The sequence below is a fragment of the Mugil cephalus genome, chromosome 3 (assembly GCF_022458985.1).
Source record: "Mugil cephalus isolate CIBA_MC_2020 chromosome 3, CIBA_Mcephalus_1.1, whole genome shotgun sequence".
Classification (NCBI taxonomy): domain Eukaryota; kingdom Metazoa; phylum Chordata; class Actinopteri; order Mugiliformes; family Mugilidae; genus Mugil; species Mugil cephalus.
Genome location: NC_061772.1, coordinates 16898244 through 16921674, shown reverse-complemented (window position 1 = coordinate 16921674; position 23431 = coordinate 16898244). Strand labels below are relative to the sequence as shown.

General features: G+C 42.6%; 1 protein-coding gene across 3 annotated transcripts in view; it reads left to right on the top strand.

Moving 5' to 3' along the window:
- Positions 1 to 23431, top strand: part of LOC125005363 (AT-rich interactive domain-containing protein 3B-like) — a 46492-nt gene that overhangs the window by 18682 nt on the left and 4379 nt on the right. For 2 of the 3 annotated variants that reach the window (XM_047580674.1, XM_047580677.1), the window contains exons 3-8: positions 1852 to 1926; positions 2885 to 2957; positions 18476 to 18659; positions 20127 to 20386; positions 22844 to 23116; positions 23251 to 23343. In XM_047580674.1, the coding sequence (XP_047436630.1) occupies positions 1852 to 1926; positions 2885 to 2957; positions 18476 to 18659; positions 20127 to 20386; positions 22844 to 23116; positions 23251 to 23343 (958 nt within the window). The remainder of the gene's footprint in view (positions 1 to 1851; positions 1927 to 2884; positions 2958 to 18475; positions 18660 to 20126; positions 20387 to 22843; positions 23117 to 23250; positions 23344 to 23431) is intronic. The other variant, XM_047580675.1, reaches the window with a different exon arrangement.

Below are 23431 nucleotides of genomic sequence, written 5' to 3'. Positions count from 1 at the left end.
GACACTGGTGTTCTGTCACTTTAGACCTTTGTTCTCAGTTGATGTCAGGAACACCTTGACCCCTGCACTCCCATAACAGAGAGCGTCCCTCTGGGAGGTGTGAGTGTGTGCTCTTCCATGTGGTTTGTGTATAAACACGTTTGTGTTCCCCTAACACAACCAAAACCAGTAACCCAGCAGCTACAACCTGCACATGTGTAGTTACGTCCACTACTGGTGAACTGGGACTGAGCTCTAGCATTGGATGGGAACGTCAGGCTTGTGTAAATGGTGCAATGTTTTCCTTGCAAGAGCAGACAGGTGGGACTATACATGTCTGCAATCTGAATTGTCCCCTGTTATAATCATTTATAATGGTTAAAGTTTAACAGACGTGGTCAAATTGTGTACAAAGGTCTGTAAGGGCTCCCGATGTTCCTTACTGTATATTTACCTTCACATGATGAACCCGCTTATTATAGATGATAAAATATAGATAAGTTGACAGTGAATTGTATTTTTGATAAGGAGCAGACAAGTCGTAGATGATTTAAAAGACACTAGATCAGCTAAAAAGTCATAAAATTGTGTTCAGCCCTAGATAAAATAATGAGAGCTTTGTTTTTTTCTGTGCTGGAAACATTACAGTATAGCATTTTGGAACCACACTTTTAACACTAGTTTGAAAAGGAAAACTTTTTTTTCATGTATTATGCACTTTGCAAATCCTAATCTATTCTTATAAAGATTCATATTTTGGACACGCCTTTTCAATATGTCCAGTATGTGTCTTCTAAATAGCGGACATCTCATTTTACGCGGTAGCTTGAAACACAACATTTTGCAGTAGGTTTTCAAGTTGATGAGTATTTGTTTAGGGAGCATGAATGTTGACAACCATTACACATACACAGAGTGAGAAGGTGAAAATGACTTGCTCTCAGGGGCCTTGACAACCTTTGCCCTCCTGGCTCTTGTTTCAGGCCCTGTAATTGCCGCTGACCAATGGGCTCCCGGTTGAAACTAGACCCCGAGCTGCAGCTATTAACGTCTCCCTCCGAACGGATCTTGTTTTGATTCCTGATGCTTTTATAGGTTTTGTCTTTGGGAGACATTCCTGGTCGGCACATACCGTGCACCCCTTTCTGCCCTTATTTTCCTTCCTTCCCGTCTTGTGGGGCCGTAGCCCCCCTCCCTCCACTCACAAACATACACATACGCCTTGATCAGCCTTCGCACATGTGCGTGTTTGTGTGTGTGCGCGCGAAGGCTACTGACCAGCCCACCCTCCCCTGGCCCCTCCTGACAGCCAGCTACACTCCATGAACTTGGCCACCCGTCACAGCTGCGTTAAGATTGAAGGATGGGGGGCCCTTCTATCCAGCTGGGTCGGAAGACATGGTTGGGGGCAGGGCAGGCCCAGATGCAGATGGTTTAGGTCAAATGGAGATGTTTGAGGATGAAGGGGGGAAGGGGATGTAGGAGCTCAGGGGCACAATAACTCCAGAGGTTACTCCTCCAACCTCTGGAAAAAAAAAAAAGCATTCTTGGAGTTTATATTAGTTTTGATAAGTTTGTATAACATGATGTTGTTTGTCTTAACTGGCTTAAAGGTTTGTTTTAGGCCAACGTGAACTTTTTGACCTATTGTCAGGGTCGACCTGATGAGATCATTTTTCCAGTCAGAGACTTATCTTAAGATTTACAAATATGTTTCTACATTTGTGGTGGAATTGGGCAGCGTCCACGGTTCACCCTCCACCCCTTTTTTTTCTTTTTGCTGTCAGCATCAGAGTAAGAATTTTTAGGCCTGTACAGACTAGATCCCCTTGTATATGTTTGTTATAGCTTTCCTGTTTGTTTCCTCTCTAGAATGGCAGTGCAGGATGGGCAGATGAGGCTGACAGTAGCAGAGGAAGAGGAGAGGCCTCCAGAGACTTTGCAAAGGTGAGCATTTCAAAGAATTTCATCACTGCCTATGGGTTCAGTTTTGAAACAACAAAAAGGAAATGTTTGCACCAATCGCTTTACAACATCTATTCTCATGTAAGTCTACAATGAAACTAGTAGCAAGTGTATATAGGTGCAGCACCTGAACCATTCTTCAAATGCAGAGCTAAAAATAAATGTCTCCATGGCAGTTAAACTCCAATCTGACTTCAGAGAACCGGCTTTTACTAAGAGTGAGAGGCGCATTGCCTCATGTTGCCACATCTTGTGTGTGTTCAAAGTTTCAACTGAACCCACCACAGACACAATGGCTTTCACTCAATCTGTTGGAAAATAATTTGTTTAAATGTAGGCGTATACTTGTACTACAAATAACCTTGCAAAGGCATCAAAAGCTCTGGCCAGTACAGACAAGTACCGACACATTTTCCAGCTAAAAAGGGGTTTCTTTGCTTTGCATGAGCCTCGTCACCTCTTAGTCTAAGGTTAACGTGGGGAAAACTGCACAATCCACTCGAGTGAACTACCAGACAACACTGCTGCCGCTGAGAATTTGACACGCTGAAATGGTGAATGGTCTACACTTATATAGCACTTTTCTACCTTTCACAGTACTCAAAGCACTTCACTGTTAGGCTCATTCCCCCATTTACACACACATTTGCACACTTAGGTTGAATACTGCCATGCCGCTTGTCACCTGTGTAAATCTTATGCTGTAAATTCTGTAATTTTTGTGCTTAAATCTTATTATACTGTCATTTTATTATTGCTGAATCTGAATGTGAGCTGGACTATCATTTGGAACAACATTGGGTTCACTGTCTTGCCCATGGACTCTTTGGCCAGCGTTTTGTTGGACCGCTAACCTTACGATTAGTGGATAACCCAGAATTGGTAGAGTGGGCCGCACAGCTTAACCTGTGCTCTGACAAGCACCTGCTTTCTCTTACAGCTGTATGAGCTGGACAATGACCCCAAAAGGAAGGAGTTTTTGGATGATCTCTTTACCTTCATGCAGAAAAGAGGTAAGCATACTCTTCAGATAGCTGCAACATGTTAAGCAGCAGCTGCTTTTTTTATTTGCTCTGTCCATGGCCTGTGTTTTTTTCATATGTCAGATCCAGAGGTTTGATGTGCATTTATTGCAAGTTTGAAGTTTACGTTGGGCTTAGATGAGATTCAGATCAATTATTTTAGTGCATTAAGGAGTTTTCTAAAAACATCTTTACATGTATGAATTTTTGTTTTAATGTAATCTGTCAGAGGGTTCCCGATTAAAGAGTTTGAGTTTAGGTTATGTCTTCATATACTGTGGATTTATTAATATGAGTAATTGGACAAAACTCTAAACTGTACACCATCACTGTTTTAACTCTCAAGGCATGTATGGTGTTTTATAGAAAATACTTATACTTATACAGGAGTTGCCACAGATGTGACATTGTTTGGAGTTAATCTCTCACCTTCTGCCCATGTGGCAAAAGCAAATACCACACGACTTCCATTTCTTGAGAGTCATTTCCTGTCTAAGTGTGAGACAGAGTCGCTGCTTCTCCTGGAATTTCACTGTAGGTCGACTGGTGTTACAGTAAGCCCACGGCACCAGTTGACTATTTGCTCATTCAGCTGGAGGATGAAAGTACAAATATTAAAGTTCTGTCCTTCCTTCGTGGCTTAAGTCTATCAGAATGTATCTGCTTGTTTGGTGGTTGTCAGGTGTCACTGATCAACTGAACAAACATGCTGTAACTCACACCGCGCTGGCTAAGAAATCCTTTACTAAATCCCTTCCCAAGAGTAAAGGTATTAAGGCGTCAGCAGGTGAGATCTGTCTCAGTTGATCCCGTGTTTCTGCTTTATCAAAGCCAAGTGGATCTGGCAGTGACCTAACTTATTTAGTTGGCCGCCGGCCAATAAGGCTCAGGCGACCTTGTGCTGCGTTGACACTGTTGACCAGACCCCTCAGACCGGGGCTGCTCAGGCTTCCATGGGACAAACCTGTATCCAAGGCGTGAGCGATACATCCCAGGGTGAATCACAATGTTTTTACAGCGCTACATGTTTCCCATTATGTTTTGGCAGGCAGGCTGTGATGGGTGATGATGGTCTGTGGTTAACATTTCAATATGTTTTGTCACAGACCGTAATGGGAGATATGTATGTAAATATGTATGCGATGCATAGTTTGTTTTGTCAGACTGTGACGGATGATCTTTGTGCGTGGGCCTGTATACGTCGGCACGCATCTGTGTGTGTGTGCGCTTGTATCCTCGTGTCCATATGTTGGATCACGCAGATTCGCGAGAGCAGCAGCTTCTGAGCGTCTGGTCTTGTCTTAGAACCCGAAGGTCTTGTTTGGCGGGTGATGAATTAAGCCGAGTCAGAGAGGGAGGTACGGGATTTGTCAGGGCCCTGTTAGCATCTCTGTCCAGTGGCAGATGCTGAGAGTAGTTGGCTGACCCTTTGCTCATGCTGGTCAGACAGAGAAATCCATCAAGCTGACTATAAAACCAACTGACAGTAGATAACCGACTGATTACTTTGTGCCCTGTCACATTATTTTCACATAACTTGTATTAACCTGCTACGGCAGGACTTTTAAATAAAAACAATTCAGTCTAACTCCATTTATCGTTTTATCTTCATTGTAATTTGAGCGACACGTATTTAATTTGCTAAAAAGCAAAGATGTACTGGTTTGCAGCTTATAAAGAAATAATGCAATGTGGATTATTGTTGCATTTGAAAGGTATTGCTCTTGTTTGTTTAGCTGAGTTACACTAGCAGAGTGTATTACAGTGAGTGTAACTGGAATCGACTCTCGTGGATCAAGTTCCTGGTACCGTCATCTGTACAAGTGACCAGTTGTGAGAGAGTGCAAGGGTCAGGACTGGACAACTGTTGTAACAAATATCAGAGTGCTCATGTATAATAGACACATATGAAGGGGGGGGGGAGCACATGTTGAGAGAGAGAGAGAGAGAGAGACAAGTAGTGTTTTCATTTGGGAAAGTGCAAGGGCAGCGGCGTAAAATGACTTTCTCATAGTTATTGCAGGAAAAGTGGAACTCACATGGTTGCACGGTGCTTCAAATGTGGGAGCAGGATAAGGCAGGGGCGCTGCTGTTGACATTACAGACCCGATGCGACCATTGTAGAGGAGGGCAGGGTATAATTTCAGCTATTCTAGAGTGAGTTCCTCACCCCCTCCCTTGAGCCAAGAGGCTGTTGGCTGACCTCTACCGTCTCTCAGACCCGAATCTTAATCACAGGGAATTGCTCGGCTAGATTCCCTTTTTCCTGTTGCTGCCAAGAGCGTATGAGATAAAGAGCAAGCCTCGCTAAGCTCTTGTTGATGGCGCCCTCTCATTACCGTGCATTCGCTCCTCCTTCCACTTCACTTCAACAATCTTGACCTGATATTTTAGGAAGCCATTTTAATTTTATGTCATTATATGCAGTTTTTAGGAAAGGTTTATAGAAGCTTGTCAAACGCCAGCCTCTTAATTTGAACGACTTAACGAGGGAGATGGCTAAAAATACGAACCTCGCTTTGTGAGGCAAGATTGTGAGGTTAGGTGAAATCCAAAGGAATCTCTGGGCAGAAAGAGACAAATGGTGAAGTGCTTTTCCCACCTTGGCGTGGGGCCTCTAAGCCTTGGGAGGAAAGCAATGGCGGAAGGAAAACTTACGAGGGATTCCCATTTCCTGCCTTTGCGCTTGAAAACAGGCACATGTGTGTGTGTGTGTGTGTGTGTGTGTGTTAATGGTTGAGGAATTTTAGCAGCTGTCCTAAACAGTGTCTATGTGTGAAGGGGCCCATTGATGGGTTCTGCATCACAGAAATGGCAGAAGACGTGCATATAAATCCTTTCTACCTTCCGCCGTTATTACTCTGTGGCTATTCTGTCACAACAGGTCGTTGAGAGAGTCTCTGCCGTGTTCGTTGCATCCGATGCCGGTTCCCTTTCGCTTTCTCCATTGATTTCCGTCGCGTGTGTTGCTTTTTCATTTTTGCTCCGCCGATTGAGCTGCAGAACCTCATGTATATACTAGTCATTTGCTGCAGATAGAAACATTAGCTAATGGCCTGAAATGTACATGTAATATAAATGCATTAGTGCTGCTCGTGTTGGAAGAGTGTGGGTGGAGGATATTAGCCATGATGAGTTACGCCGACATCACTGTTCATTACGTCCATTACAGGCTTTCCTGTTTCACCCCCACTGGCTGCAGAGAAAAGCTTAAAGGCTGCCTTGACCACCTCAAAGGTTTCGATTAAGCAGATGGGCGATTGTTTGTTTTGGTTTGACACCCGGTTGCTTTTTTTCTTCCTTTCTTTTTTCTTTTTTTTTTTTTTTTATTGGGGATGGGGGTTCAGGGCAAAAGGTGGGGCTGTGAAGGCGGGGGCAGTAAGTGAGGCTGCGGGAGCTACGGATGCACGATGAAGAAAAAAAAAAAGAGGAGGAAAATAAAAGAGTGATGCAGCCAACTGCCTGTCAGCGCTGTCCACTTGAGATGATTAATGGCTGCAGGCTGTGATGGACAGAGCCAGAGAGAGAGGCTCCTGTTCAGCGAAATCACCAGAGAAGAAGGAGGAGGGTGGGGGGGACAAGTGTTTCACCTCCTTCTCCTCTAGCCAGAGAACCCCACACGTCGCATTTAGCAAAGGCATGATCCGTCCCAGTGTGACACTCCTAATGGGAAGTGTAGCTTCAGCTTAAGAGGGGCCACATGGTGTGCTATCACTGCTTAAGGGTAAAATCCCGGCGTAGCAGATTTGGATCTTTTAATAGTAATAAAGCGGTAAGCAGGACTCGTCTGAGTCATTAAGCTGTGGTGGTGTTGAGCCGTATCGCCAATTGGAACTGGTCTATAATCAAAACTGGTAAAGTCAGTAATTTAGTTTCTTTCATATCAACATTAGTCTTTTAATTTGCTGAGATTAAAAAGGGGTCAGAGATGATTTGCATTACTCGTGGTTGCAATGTTTCTAAAATATGAGGAGTAAAGCCCGACCAAGCTGAAACGAAACGTTTAGCTTGATTTTTTCTTACAGGATTTGTGTTGTGGGAAAAGTGGCCTCCCAGCAGGACATTAGAGGAAGTTCCCCAACTGTAACCCAGAGACCGAGGGCTCTGTCCACACCAATTACAGCATGAATGGGCTCTGGGGGATCCATGTATGCATTATATTACTCCCCCGGTCAGCCTCACACTGGTCCTCGTAACAGGCAGACCCTCTGTACAAACACAACACCACAATAGGAACATTCTCTGGCTCTTTGATATGGCCTCATTTTCCTTTAGTTAACACCCCACAACTTCTGGAAAGTGGCAGCACCTGGTTGGTTTAACAACGAAAACACAAGGTATTGTGGAGCACATATGTCCATTTTACATGAAGTGCTGCATTGTAGTTGAAAGGCTTGTTTTTTTTAAGTACTTAGTAATTAGTTTCTAGTTTCTATAACCTCACGTATGACACTTTTTCTCAGACCTGATGCAGTTTTTTAGACCAGAGGAGTGTGTTTTACATAGAATGCAGCAATAAAATCTAACGAGGAAATGACATTTTGTCCTCTGTTGTCTATCTTTCTGCCTCCGTCCCCTTCCTCCTCCTCTGCTGTCACCAAATTCTCCTTCCCCCTCTGTTTATTGTGCTACAGTTACAACCACTGAAACTTGATAACACCATGGGGGATAGGGGTGGAGGGCCGCACCGTGGCCCGCTGGGTGAGGCGCGGGGGAGGAGTGGCTGGATTGAGGGGCCTCCTGTCCTACACGGGATGATTAATGATCTCTAAATAAGTGGGGGCCGGCCTTTTTGATAGGGCAACCCTGACGGACAGCAGACAAGGGAGTGACCGCCGCGTGTCTGTTTGCGTGAAAAGGGAGAAAAGAGAGGATGAGGGATGAAGAGGGCGGACGTGGAAGCCACAGTAGGAGACGAGGGCAGACGGGGTGCCAGGGTGACTGAGCAGAGGTTAAAGGAGACATCAGCCAACTTGTGTAGAAACAAGGCCACGCTCTTTCATTTCCCTTTCAAAGCACTTTGTCAGGCGGCCGCAGCTTACTGGTCTTGCCAATCACAGAAAGACAGAAAGATAATCAGGCAAACGTACGAGGAGACTACAACTGGTAGCAAAAGGGGCCCTGCTCACAGGAAAGGGTGGGAACCCAAATGATACGCGGACTCCGGCCACTGCTTTGTAATCATTGCCCCGGCACAGGCTCCAAAAGGAGCAGCAAAATCATTCTCCATCTGCATTCGTGATCAAAGATTTTGTGGCTGCCATGTTGATGCGTTTGAGGGCTCAGATTATCTTTGCCGTTGGTAAACTCCACCCGTCGGCTGGCAAATTACAGCCCAGCCCCTGGGGAGCTTGCATCTACAGTGGTTAGGCTCTTCCTTCAAAACAAAAGGAAATAGTACTTTTCCTGATGTTTTTGTGGCTGTATTTGTGGACGACAGATTCAAATCTTGAGACTCTTTTTTTGTTTTTATTATTATTTGTTTTTGTTTGTTTATTTCCAGCCAAGGCTGCTCTTTGTGCCCTTTTCCTCTCTGTGTTTCTTCATCCCTGCCCCCAGTCCTTTCCACCGCCCTGTTATTTCCTCTGTTATTTAGCCAGACTGTTCCACAGCTCTGGATTGTCACTGTGCATCTTTGTCTATCTTTAATTACGACCATACTGTACGGGGATTTGAGTCTCTAAGCTGCAGAGCTGGCCGATTCTTAATCACCATGCTCATAAGTAACTGAGCAGGGAAGAGGACAAGTGCAGGCCTCAAGCAGATTCATGCTTCCCAGAGAGGTCATCGGTCAGGGTAAAAATAATACTGTCTGCTCAGTTCATTCAGGCATCTTGTTTTGTCTTCAGTGGAATAGATTTGCTAATACTCTGAAGAACGAATGTGGCAAATGCTCACTCAATAAATGGGAACAGACTATGGTGCAGGACAAGAACGACTTGGATCATGGATAAACAGAATTGTTAAGGGGGGTTAGTCTGTTGTAACATTAATGTAAAGGTAAATATTTTTCATAGTTTTAAAAGTACTGCATGAGTATAATGGACATAATCTTTATCACTTCCTCACAATAGATTCGAGTTATCAAGAGTTTTACATATTGTAGCATTGCTAAACATTTTTTATAAATCAAGTAAAGCCGTAGTTTACATCAGTTCCAACTCAAAATGATATGTTCTCACAGGATCAAAATTTATTTTTTTTACATCTATGGCAAATTATTTTAATTATATTTATTGTTGTTTTTTTGCCATTTTAACCTGTTCGGACATGCAACTCTTCTGTGATCGACGAATTTCTCAAGCGTCTGCTATCTCTGCATATTTGCATGTCTTGCTTCTCCATCTGTGTCCTGTGTGTGCTCTTAAAGTAATGTTTCCTGGCCTCCACACCCCTGTGATGGATGGTATGAAATGCATTACAGCCCCCAAAGGAGCCCTACGCCAGTACAATAGCCCTGAGCTCACTTCCAGTGCAGCTCTGCAGCAACGTTCCATAAGCCACACAGTAACCGAGATCTGAGTGCATGAGGGCCTAATGGAAAACAAGCTGCCTGTTTCGAGGGATGAAATGCACACGACACACACAGATGCCATTGCCTCTTTGCCAATAGCAATTAAGATGATGTTGATACATGATTAAGTCCAAGTAGTGGTGACTAAATGAATCTAGATGAAGAAGTGGAGCAATTTTCCTCTACATACATAGTCTATCACGCTTACTGTTCCAACATTTCATACCGTTGTGCAACTTTGGTTGTAGTTTATAATTTAGTTACGAGAGCTAAGTCTGTCGTTGACCTAATTTTCCGTCACTCTGCATTAAGAGCATGAGTTAAATCCCTGAAAGGAAAGGTAAACACAACACGCAATCTATTGTGTTGAATTGAAAAAGCCAAAAGTAATTTGCATTGATGGGAGTTATAAGTTGCAAGATGGGCGCACGAATCCCCCTCCCTCCCCCCCCGCAATCCGTTTCTGTGTTTTTAACAGATTCCTCTTTTTCCTCGGCCGGTAGCAGCTGATGTCTCTCGTATTGATCAGTGATGCTGGGCCCCAAATGGAGCTCGTCAGGTGATGGCTTTATCTGTCAGTCCGGGTGGTCATTGATTGAAGCAGTTAACTGTGTTGTAAAGCTGGCTTTCAGGGACACAGGGACCCCCCCGCCCCCCACCCACCTCCCCACCCGAACACATACACACACTTAATGCTGCACCTGCCAGCGAAGACATCACTGTCACCTGTATATCCTTTAAACCAGCAATAACCAGTCTGACCGGTCAACTGTCACTAATGTTGGCCAAACATGATCTTATACTCTCATGAGTACAGTGTTGTTGTTTTTTTTTTTTTTTTTTTTTTACGTGTCTCTATTGTCTCTAGGAATTACTCTTATTATTCACAGTTCTTTGTCATTTTACATATTGTTACTTCTCCTTCTACCCCCTTTCCGAGTTTTTGACGAGTTTGAAGCTTCAACCCTGACCTCTGCCGCTTAATCAGCGGCATCTCCGCGTCGTGCCCAAGCCCCTCCCTCTATTATGCACAGGACGTACCATTGTCATGTTGCTGTCACATATACATTCTTGACATTTTCTGCCGCGACATCAGAGATGGCTGTTTGCAAGGCCCGAGCTCTTGGGTTACTTTGCTCTCACTTGATTTTCCAGTTAAATGTAAATATAGAGCAGAGGTCATCCACTGTGTTTGACCAAGCTGTAAGCCTTGAAAAAATATCACACAAAGACGCATTATGACACTGGACTTTCAAAATAAAACGCCTCCGATGTTAAAAGCAAACCCATGTGCGTTTGTGTCACACATTCACACGCTGTAATTTCCTAGTTGGTTATTTAATGTCAGTGTTGTCACGCCTGATGTAACAACTTTGAATATTACATAGATTTTCTTAATCCTGTTTATCAAGCAAACAACAAGGTGTTAAAAATGTACCAGAATGAATGCTGTCAAAACAGTTTTTGAGTCCTTCCGCCTGGATAGGAGACCACTTATATTTAGTTTTACGCTTTCCTAACGGACTCACAATACGGGCCTGTATCATCAGTGTTTGTAACCGCCACATGCAATATGTCAACAAAGATTTCGCCCACCTCCACCACCAACACCCACGCACTGTAAAACTCAAGCTGTCATCTGCTGTTTGCCCTTGTTGCCGAAAGCTTGCTCGTAAATTTTGTTGTGACAGGATATTTTAAGTGTAATCTCATTTTATAGCTCGGCTCAGAATTAGAGAGGTAGACTCTGACGTTGTATCGGCAATAGCAGCGGCAACATTCATTTGGAACAATACCAGGTTTTGCTAGAATTGTGCAATAGGGGTGGGGAAATGTTCACACACTACATGCATGTCTCATGCATGAGCAATGCAACAGGTTTAAGTGGTTTATGTCGTTCAACTGGAGGCGTACAGCCTGTAGTGATATGGACGTTGTTTGGTTCAAGCGTTGTCAAATGAGCCCGTCACAATACTATCTGATCTTTTAGCTGTATAAAGTATGTGGCAGTAAATTTCAAATTCACCTCACTACTGCATGTGCTGCGATCTTGTAGACGTTTACCCGAAACAAGAGTTCTCAAGATAGTGGCGTCAAGGAATCAATGAAAAAGGTGTTGGGTGGAGTAAGTTAACCGGGTCTTTGATGAAGAGAAACAGCCTGGAGCTGTTCATGATAGATGGCTGTACAAAAAGTCAGTCAGTTATTCATTCTTCTTTTTGTCAAGGACGAAATGTCCATCCGTACTTTGTGTAGATATCTTTGGAAAACGTATCAACAATGGACTCTCTGTTTCTCTCTCTTACGTCCTTTAACTTGAAACACCACTGACCCTGAATAACTACGTAGCACGAGAGCCCCCGACCATCCTTCTGTACATCCATCCATTCATCCGTCTCTCTGTTGACTCCACATCAGCCGGTGTTGATTGGGGTCTAGTCAGTTGATCTGCCAGGTCTCTGGGGATCCAGGGGACTTGGGTTACAGTTGGAGAGGCCATCTCACTTTTCGCGCCATCCAACCTTTTCAATCCCCTTCCCCCTCTATTCCACCAGGTGACCCATCTTTATGACCCACGAGGAAGGAGTCATGTTTCTCTTTTCTTTTTTGTCTTTTTTTCTCCTCTGTTCGTCCCTCTGATTCAGTTCAGATATTTATTTATTTTTCATTTTTTTTTGTCGTCAAAAGATCAATGCTGGTTGGTGAGACCACTAGGACTACTTTAAACATCATATAAACTTTACCAGTGCAACATTCATTTCCAAATAGCGCTCGGATAGCGTGTATTTACTGGTGTTATTCAGTTTTATCAGTGTCATCGTGTGTAGTCTGACGGGCTTCCCTCTGTGTGCACTGCACCTAGTGAGATTTATGGCCTCTGACTGTTGTTTGGAGACTTGCCAGTTTTGCTATGTTTTACACCTCAGCCTGTAGTAGTCGACAATGCGCAGAAGACACCTCCTTTAATAAATTGGCTGCCTGCTCACTGTAATAAGTCTTGCTAAGAAGCTATTACTGCTGCTTCCTGGGTAAATATAGGTTCAAGTGACTATCAATCATTTAATGTTGCTTGCTTTTTTTTTTTTTTTTAAATCTTAAGATTTTTCTTTTCTTGAGAGATGGAAGTAAATTTTTGAGAAGAACAGAAAGAGAGAAGAACCTAAAGCTTCTTTTGAGCTCATAAAACAAACAAAAACCTGAATTTGTCTGAAAGTCACACATTTTTTTTTTATTCTTTATCTGATCAACAAAGGACGACTGTGGAAAAAGTCCTTTATGTGTGTGAGCTAATGTGACATGTGTCTCAGTAACTTGCTGGACAGGTGAAGGAATGCACAGTTCTTATAGACGTTGCATTGTGTTCTTCTTACGTTTGTTAATGCCTGAACAGCATTGTATTCATGTCTACAGTTGGATACGTGTGACTTTACTTAATCCACCACTGCAAAAACAGCGCTATTCAATCAAATCATCTTGTATTAAGAAAAAAAAATCTGTCAATGGGTTAAGCTTTTTTTGCTTGACAAAAATTCCTAAACAAGTTATTAAAATAAGCACAAAGTTATTGTCTCTGAGCAAAATATAAAATTTGACACAAGGATTTTTTTGCACTCTTGAAATTCCTTTTTTGCAGTGAAGTTTATTCATTCTGCGTGCTTCCCTTTAGATTTTAAACTCAATAGGACAAAGGAAAAACTTTGTTTTTCTTGCCTTTGGTGTTACTGTATCACATGGTTGTTAAATACAGTTAACCTTATCTTTCCCTTTGGTCTGTCTATTTGCCTGCTCCCTCTCTCAGTTCACATTAATTGCACTTTATTGACATGGCAGCAGTGAAACCTCTGCCGCCCACGGTGTAGCACATATTGACGGACTGATATTATAGACTTGGGATGACTGTCCCTCTCTTTCTATGTCTCTGTCTGTGTCTCTACCAGCTGTGGCTTTAGCTTCATGCTTAGAATAGCAATGTATCTATAGTGTAACGTTACATTTAACTTCCCTTATGTGGAGGGGACATATCTTAACACTTGATATGAATTGGTTCGTCATGCGAGTGGTGGCTCTGCCTGGACTAAAGATAGCAGATTCCATGCACTCAAGGCTTTTTTACCTTTTATGTCCCTGCCCAAGCATTAAAAATAAAACAAACATGCCCCAGCTTACAGAAGGGTCCTGACAATATGCTGGCCCGTTGTATGAACATATAAACTAAACAGCCAGGGGCTGCCTGCATAAAGTAAACTCCCAGCATGTGGAGCCCAGACACTCGTCTCTCCTGTCAGTTACTCTGTGCCCCATGTTAATGAAGGGTTTAGGCTGTTCTCTGTTGGTATTCTTCAAAAAGTTTTAGACTTCATTTAAGGTGGAAATCATGCTGTAAAATTACTCTCAGGTAAATATTGACAAGGTATTATACACAGATGCTGTTTTTAGTAAATTGCAACTGCATGTAATATGCATGTAGACAATAATTTATATCCAATACCAGCTTATCTTAAGACATTAGGAATTCCTAAATACCACTTTGCCACACACATTTTTATAATGTGCAAATTATTGTTGACTGTGGATATATACTTGTATATTTTGTCACTACCAGTTGTTGCGGTAAATTGAGTGAATAAACGTAGCCCTGGTTTGCTCTGATCTGCTGTGGAGATGCAGAACTGTGGGTAGAGAGGAAGAGGAGGAGGAGGAGGAGGAAGGTGTGGGTGAGTGGCTGGGTCCTCTAAAAGGACTCAGACACTGCCATGAGGCCAGGGGCTGTTTGTGTTGGCTGACACCTTCCTTACAGCAGTAATCCAGTCTTTCTCCAGCTGGCTAGCTACTACACCTCCCCCCTACCCCTTTTTTTTCCTCTTTTCATTCATCCTTCCTTCCTTCCCTCCTAAAAGCCTCACGTGAAAATATTTTCACACTTTTTTCCACACATCCTTTCTTTTTAATTCCTCATTTTTATGCTCACTTTGCATTCACATTCACAAAAAATGGCATATTTAAATCGCAAAAAAAAAATAGAATAATCCATTAGATTAATTCATCATTAGCTTAATTGATCAGATGAGGAAGAGACCATGAGATGTTTTCTTCTTTCTCCAATCTTCCTTCACTACAGACGGTAGTGAAACCTCACACCAGCCAATGCTCATTCAGTGAAGAATTCATTTCCTGTGCGTTGTTCGCTGTAAGGCTGTCACTCTGTCCCTTAATTATTTAAAGAAATGCCCATCAAGTGAAGTCAGCAATATTTAATTTACCACTGCTAGCGTCAGGGGCATCCAATTGATTTATTACAGGGGCCCTTTAATGTGAACAGCTGTTTCCTGCTAAAAATAGGTCAGGGGTCAGATTAAATGACCTTGTTCCTTTTTTTGGCCTCACATTGAGATAGAGGGCCGGAACTGTAACGCAAGGGAATAATGTTTAATTCAGATCAGCAGCCACTTTCTGTCTGTTGCAACAAATACCTTGAGGCCCATCAATGCGTCCAGTCTTGGAATATAAGGATAAACCAGTAAAAAAAAAAAAAAAAAATGAATGAATTAATTAAACAGTTCATTAATACATTGTGTCGGAGGGGAAATATATTTTCCGTATAGAGCCGTTAATGATTGGTGCTCTTCAGGGAAAACATCACAGGGATATAGTATGAAAATATTGATCATTTTCACACAATGTAACTTGATATTCAAACATTTTCTGAACATATTGATCCTCAGGTGGCATGCGCCTTCCCCTTCTTTTTCTGCTCCGTCTGACTCACTATCTGTATCCCTTATCACCTGAAGTCTAGCCATTTGAAGGCTGGCCATGTGGCTCTTGTGTTCACAGTAGAACACGGAGGAAGGACTTAGGGAGTGGTTCAGGGGCCCTCAGCCTCGGCACTTCCCACCAAAGTGACCTCTGACCCCTGGTGCCATTAATCACTAGGCTCCTGATGGCCCTGTCCCTAGGGGAAAATCAGTCCGGGGCAAAGGATGATGGGAGGTGAAGCCTGCAGCCAATTACAGATTGGCTAAGAGAAGCCGAGTGGACAAATCAGGGCTTTACAGAGAGATGAAATGTCCAATATTCGCCTAAACGAGGCCTCGTGTCACAGAGTGGTCTTCTATGATTGCAGATCACGTTGTCTCCGCTGGTCTTCTCCAGGAGAAATTAAGCATTGTGGTTGCAAAGGGAGCAAGTTTAACTGCACAATGGAGTGCATGAGAGGAAGAGGGCTTGTGCTATGGTGATCAAAAGAAATTTTTTTTTGGACTGGTCCAATTAAGCCTGTTAGAGCTAAATGTCTCCAGGGTTGGAAACGGAGCAGATGTTGGACACCAAAGGCAGGCGGCAAGTTGATTCTCTCAAATGAGGGAACTCTGGCTAACAGCCCGAGCGTTGCTAATGTGATTTTTGGTCAATTATAGTATTATCAAAGGTGCTTTCACATGTGGCCGGGGTCATGTTTAAATGTGAAACCCGGCTGATGTCACATGTTGACTAATTAATGCTGTTTTGGATTTCAAAACCACCTCTGGTTCATTAAACATGAGCAGATACAGTAGCTATTTGATTTCCTCACATACACACGGCTCATTCTACTGTGTTTTTATGTTTGTTTTTTCTTAAAATCTCCCCTTGTTAATGCATTAAAATCTGGTTTTGATTTGACAGCAGATGTGACAAAAGCATAGGCGTGAATTAAAGCCTAACTAACTGCTGGCCTGTCACTATGGGGCCGCTGCTGTTGTGTCTCATTTGTTGTGCTGTCATTGTTCATGGCCGGGCCAGTATGAAAACATGGCTTCCTGCTGACCTGCAGTTTAATTCACACATCAATAACCCCTGGCTGATCTCTGACCCCTCTAGTTGTACTAATTGTTTAATGCAGGATTGATGTCCAACGCTGCATTAAATAACTGACAAAGCACTGGCCCCAAAGCATTTCTGGTGCTCGCGCACTCAGTGCGTTCTGGAAATGTTGCTACTGCACAGAGACGTAGTGGAAGTCCTGCCGTCTACATTTAGTTTGTTATTCGTCTTGCAAATAAATTGCACTCTTTTCAGTCTCATAGATGTGTCTTTAATCCAGTGTGTGACCTACACAAGGACATTTATTCACTGTGCTATTTAGTCATTATTCTATCCGTATAATTTAAATGTATACACACATTTGTGTCTATTTAAACTTGTTTGAAAAGGTGTATTGTTGTTTGATTTGATTCTAAAAATAAGTGAATTTGAATTTCAGAATTATTTATGGGTAAATTAACTTAATGGGAATACATAGTTGACTTTAAACAATACATATAAATGTGTGTGTGTATACATACATGTGTACATGTAGTTGAATGAGTGTATATATATATATATGTATATATGTGTGTGTGTGTATATATATATATATATATATATCTCGCAATACTTTGCTAGTCCATCTAATCTGTAAATGAAGCCGGCAGCTTGGCAACGACCAGCTTGTTTTGTTATCTGTTAATTGGCTCTGGAGATAAGATGGCTTTTTTCCCACAACAGAATTTTCTGCAGCTTTAGAAAGATAAACAATATTAGCCGCATATGCTGAAACTGTTGTTAACGTTCATTATGCAGAGTGAGAGGAGGCCGGATTTTCTGTCTATTTTCTAAATGAATTGCACGATTAGCTGCACCAGCATTTCACTGGGACAGTTTCTGGGATTGTATGTGTGTCTACCCCCCTGTTGCCTTTTTAAACCCTAGAAAAGGGTTCCTGTTGTCTTCAACACTCCAACCACAAAACTTTACTCACATCGCCTTGTTGCGAATGAGGAAATTGCATTATCAAATGATGATTGTTCAATGTTCACAGGCTTTTCAACACCTCATCTATAGAGCTTATTTCCACATAGTGTCTCATATATATTAACTTGGTATGAGCCTTTATTCACTCTCTCTTGGGTGTTTTATTTCCAAACACACGCACTGATAGAGAAAAGTTTTGTTTCTTACTGCCTACACGTCAGCCAATGCTAAGTAGAGCACAAAAGGTTCAGAGCCGCAGTGTTCTGACAGTGCTGTCACACCTTCCTGATCTCCACAAGTCCATGTGTTCACCTATGCCCTTTGCACATGGCTTAAAGACATGTTGCTAACTTAAGAAAATGAATCAGGGCTAATCTTCATGGCCTGATCACACTGCTATTTTACAAAGTCATTAATGAGTCCAGTTCCAGGTTAAGAGCAGCCTGTGGAAGAGCTGAAGGATTGAGCGGCATTAACTGTGAGGGCAAATCTGTGCGACTCCCCTGCGCCGGGTCTGGCGGCACTAACAGCAGAGGGGTGTGGATTTGCTCAGTACAATCCTCTAAATGAGCTTCATTATACTGGCCTATCCAGCAGCCCCCCACCCACCGCCGCCCGTGGATTAGCAGGTTGTCACAATCCCCAGCCCCCTCCTCCCGCTCCGCGCTTACTCCATTGCACATTGCACTTTTTGATTCTGTTGCATATGGGAACCGCCCCCTGCTCCTCCCTCCTCGTTGTCCTCCCACCACGTACTCCCCACACGCTCCCTGCAAGCCTCGCTGCAGATAAGCTGTTGACAAGATTAATGCATCTGTATCAAAAGTCTAGAGCCGCTTTGCTTTGTGTTGTTTGTGAATCTCCTTTTCCAGGTCAAGCCAGATTGCCTTATCTGGGCTAATATGTTTTCAAGCCAAATTAAACAGGCGGCAGGCTTGCCACCCTCGTCTCACTAACATCCTGACAGCTCTAAGTTCATTATGTAGAGGTCACAAATGTATAGTCAGTGCTTTAGCATTGATTGGTTGAATGAGTACACTCTGTAACTCTTCATTTTCAGTATAAAGCTACAAATGTAGTTCCTGTACAGCGGGATGTTGTAAAGATGGATTCATTCTTGTTGTCTACACAAATGCACTTTGAAATAAAGGCGCTGAAGTTTTCTGATTCACATATATGATTTGTACTTGTTTCACTTACTCTGTGATTCCTCTGTCCTTTGCAGGAACCCCAGTCAATCGTATTCCCATCATGGCCAAGCAGGTGCTGGATCTGTACATGCTGTACAAGCTGGTGACAGAGAAGGGAGGCCTCGTGGAGGTTATCAACAAGAAGATATGGAGAGAAATCACAAAGGGACTCAACCTTCCTACCTCGATTACCAGTGCAGCTTTTACTCTGCGCACACAGTAAGCATTTGTATCCGTGTTACAAGTCAACCAAACTAATTGAATTTGCCGGAACTATGTAAATCAAGAATGTCTAGTGTGTGACATCTCAGCTGGATACAAACATGTATACCATTAAGCTGTGAACACATAGGGGGCATTCAGGCGTGTTTTTTTTAGCCATCTAGCTCATCGGTGACTATTGGAGGAGATACGCTGCTATTTTAATCAGTTCAGCTGTCTACACATCCATCCCGACGTCTCTCATTTTACTCGTGCTTTAGGAACGGAAGTGTGTTTAGGCACACACGGAGCTACACCTTCAGTGTAGACACGGCGTTGAAAGTATTTGGATTTGCGTGTGTGCTCGTACGAGTATGTATGTCAATATGAACCAGGGCCTGGGTGTTAATACACAGGAGTTTGTTTTCTGCACCGGGCCGCCTTCTCTTCTCACATCCAATCCCTCCAAGCATTACATCACACATAGTCCATTGATTCACATAGATTTATTGACGTGATTTGGGTCGGAGTTCACAGTGACTAAGGTGGGTTTTGACTGACAGCTTATGTGCTGAGCCTCGATTAAAACTCTTGACTATGCCAACCCCTCGGTAGAAGTAACACCTCTCCATCCCGTGCAGTAGGAACATGTACCTAATATGACGTTATGTATTTTTAATGGTCTGTTGTGTAGCGTTGCTCTGCTAGCTCTGTCTAATCGATGGTGCTGCTCTTGCTCTTTATTGATCTAAAGTACTGCTCTTCCACCATTATGCAGCCAGCATGCATAATCGTGTTCATTTATGAGATGGAAAACATAACAGAGCTGTGACTGTGCATACTTGTAGAGCTTGTGTGACGTCACGTCATCCAAGTATACTCAAGTATACTTGTAGGAAAAAAAATGTCTGTTTCTGTCGGCCGTGCGTGCGCATAACCAGGTGTTAAACGGGAGTTCTTACATGTGGGAATGTGCATTAAGGATTTCAGACAAAAGTGCATTTGTAAATTGGTACAATAAAAAACAACAACAAGGCCCCGGCACAAACTGTACCTGACATTAAAATTAAATACTGACACTTCTGCGGTTTAAAGAAATGCATTTTCCTGAGGTGAATACAAACATTTAAGGAAAAACTGGCATCTCTTCGTTCATTACGTTTCCTCTTAAGGTGACTTTAGTTAAATCCTGAATCCTGCTCTGAAGGGGAAACATCTCACACCTCTTCTTGGTTGACATTTGATTGGAGCTGGTGTGTTTAAAGAGCAGCCAGTTCACTGTAGTACATGTGTACACATCCTGTGAATTTCATCTACAAACCCACTTTTTATGTGTACGTTAATGTAGCCTCGTTTTATAGTTTGCTTTGCGGCAATATTGTCATTTAATGATGTTGGCTAATATAATAATAATATCTATGACGATACACGTGACTGTTTCTGCTCTGATCTTATGTATTGCCATGTGTTTGCTTTCCTCTTAAGGTACATGAAATACCTCTACCCGTATGAGTGCGAGAGGAAGGGTCTCAGCTCCCCAGGTGAGCTTCAAGCTGCCATCGACAGCAACCGACGTGAGGGTCGTCGTCCCAGCTACAGCAGCAGCCTCTTCCGCTTCTCTCCGTCTCCCAGCACAGCTCCACACATCCTCTCACCTCCCAAGATGCACCTTTCAGCTCTGGGCGCAGGGACCTCATTGGCCCTCAACGGTCTGCAGGCCTCACCGGGACCCTCTTTGAAGAAAGGTAGGCTGTGTTCGTGCATTTTGAATTCTGATTGCATGATGTAATATTAAGTAAAAAAATCAGCAGAATGTGATTTATGAGCGGTTCAGCTTTATTACAGAGCGCTGTACATCAAACAGACCCGCCATAAAAACAGAGCGTGTGACCATTCTCACGAACAGTAACTATTCATTAACTGTTTATACTTACTGTTCAAGTCCATTGTACATTTTTTCTAATTTTTTTATTCCGAAATCTAATTTATTAGGGGTGGGTATTGGAAAGGACTTTGCAATACGTATCACGATACTTGAGTCACAATATGATACATTATTGCGATATTATGTTATTGCGATATATTGCGAAATTCTACATAGTTCTCTGAGAAATTTTAAATCCAGCTTAAAATACACAATGTATATATATATATATGTACATCAGTTGACAGTGATAATTCATTGGACAAATAGAGTCAAAAAACACGATTAATCCAAATGATTCATCTCCAAATTATTGGACTTGTACAGAAAAAGTGGTGGTGGAGGTACAGAAGTCATTCATGATTGGCCCAAAACATGACTTTTTCTGTTTTCCTTTTGAAATCGATATTAAGACATTCAAAATTGATATTTTACCAGAAGATTTTATTTTTTTTGCCATATCGATTTTTTTTCCCACTCACATATTTTATTTTGTATTTTTTTAAGCTTTTATTTTTTTACGCTTATTGAAGTGCTTTGTGTTGTAGCAAGCAAAGTCAGGTTCCTTGTATGTGCACACATACTTGGCCAATAAAGTTGATTCTGATAAGTAGGGAAACCAATTTCACTGGATTCAGCTTTAATCATTGTAATGGATGAAGAATATGAAAAACTGAGCTTTTGTGCTCAGAGACCTTCTGGATTCATAAATGTTAGATTGAACTGAGTAAATGTACATTTACTTCGGAGGCAATGGCCACACTGTGGACCTTGAAAGTATTTATAGAGAAATACTGCCCCCTGTCACAGTTTTGAAAAACTACATCGAACTACAGCAAGGGAACGAGAGCAGAAAAATAAAGATAATGCTAAGGATTTATTTTCATGGTGCACTGGCAGTTGTTTCTATCTTCGTCTGAGCATCCTTTTTATCATATTTGTGTGAGTGTGTATTGGCATTAGCGTTAGCTATTACTTTCTCACGACAACTCATATTCTTGCCCGCCACTATATCCCACCGTGTGTGTGTGTGCGCGTGCATTTTTAGTGCTTTTATATGACTGTGTGAGTGTATGCTTGCATCTGTGCGTGTGTGCGGTCATTCCAGGTGTTTAAGAGTTCATGTGTGAACCAATTCTCCCTCGGGCTATTGGGAGCCCTCGTCTTTACTACTCATTAATAACATGGTTCCCACACCAGGGGGGACACTATGAACTTTGAAGCTTCTGGTCCACATCAGTAGGACCCTGTTGATAACTGTCATTACCTTGCTGTGTTATCTGATGTCACTTTGACTTGGTTGGAATGTGGCTGTGGACCCTGTGGTAATCACGGTTGGATTCGAGTAAGACGGTGTTTTTTTACGTGCCGTTCGTTTTATATGGTCGTATAGGAGGTGCTGACCCCATCACTGTTGATGTGTAACTGATTAATGCGCTCCTAAATGTGCTCGGTTGTGTCTTACAACAGTGTTGTCGCAGAATAAAGAATTGTGCAGCGTTATTAGACATTTTTTAAAAGAAAATAATGATTTAATTTTTGGATTGTTTATGAATGGAACACGCACCAATCAGCCACAACATTAAAACCACTGAGAGGAGATGTAAATAACATTGACCATTTTGTGCCAATATAATGTTCTGCTGGAAAACTTTTGGACACCCTCACCCCAAAGCAATGACACACCTTGATGACAGCAGCAGCCTTCCCCAGACAGACACACACAAAAATGGTTTAAGAACCAAAAAAAAAAAAAACAGCACAAGGTGTTGACCTGGCCTTCAAATTCACTAAAGCTCAAACTCTTCAAGTATCTGTGTGATGCACTGGAACAAGCCAGATCCACAGAGGCCCCTCTCCTGAACCTGTAGGACCCAAAGCCCCCACTCAGACATCCCATGTCAATTCTCTGATGGGTCACAACTGTTTTGGAGGCACAATATTAGGAGGTTGGTCATAATGTTGCACCTGATCGTGTATGTTTCTATTTAGGATATTTAATCTGTGCAGGTGGTGCCTTCAGTCTGTTACCACCTGAATTTATAACACAACCACACAACACACTATTTTACACATCTATCATGCTGCTTCTTTATCCAGAAACATAACTTGACATTTAAACTGATGTTCAGACAAGTTCTTGTTTGTTAAGATAAAAGTGTGATTTATTCACATTGACATTCACCCCGTCAGCCTTTTTGAGCTCTGCGGACACATTAATCTGTTAGAGTTCTTAAATAAATAATCAAAAACTTCACCGTCTCTCTGTCTCTTCCAGAAGACCTGACTCCCTCACTCATGGCAGCGAGACCCACCATGGCACTGACCCTGGGACAGCAGCAGGTAGCTGGTTTGGCAAGAGCCGCCACACTGGAGCAGCTCAGAGAAAAGCTGGAGACCGGAGTGGGAGAGGGGCCTGAGAAGAAGATGGCCCGTCTGGCAGAGGAGCAGCAGCGCCTGATGCAGCAAGCTTTCCAGCATAACCTGCTGGCCATGGCTTCCCAAATGCCCATGAACCTGCGACTGGGAGCCCCTACCATCACCACCAGAGGTCAGTGTTGCCACATTTGTGAAGGTCCTGTTAAAATAGTTAAGTTATAGGACCTTGTCTGTTGAGATTCAGAGAAAGAAAAAAAAATATATATATATAACTCTCAAATGTTTGTATTGTTTCTGTTTCCTCAGAAGAGAAGCAGCAGGACATGTCTCTAAGCATCTCGACTAATGGAAATGCTAGCATCACTGTCTCAGTGGAGGTTAATGGCACAATCTACTCAGGTGTGTATGGGGCTCTTTTTTCATTTGAACTATCAATGTAACCTTTACCTTACCACGACAAACTTTATTTAATTATATGTCTTCTTTC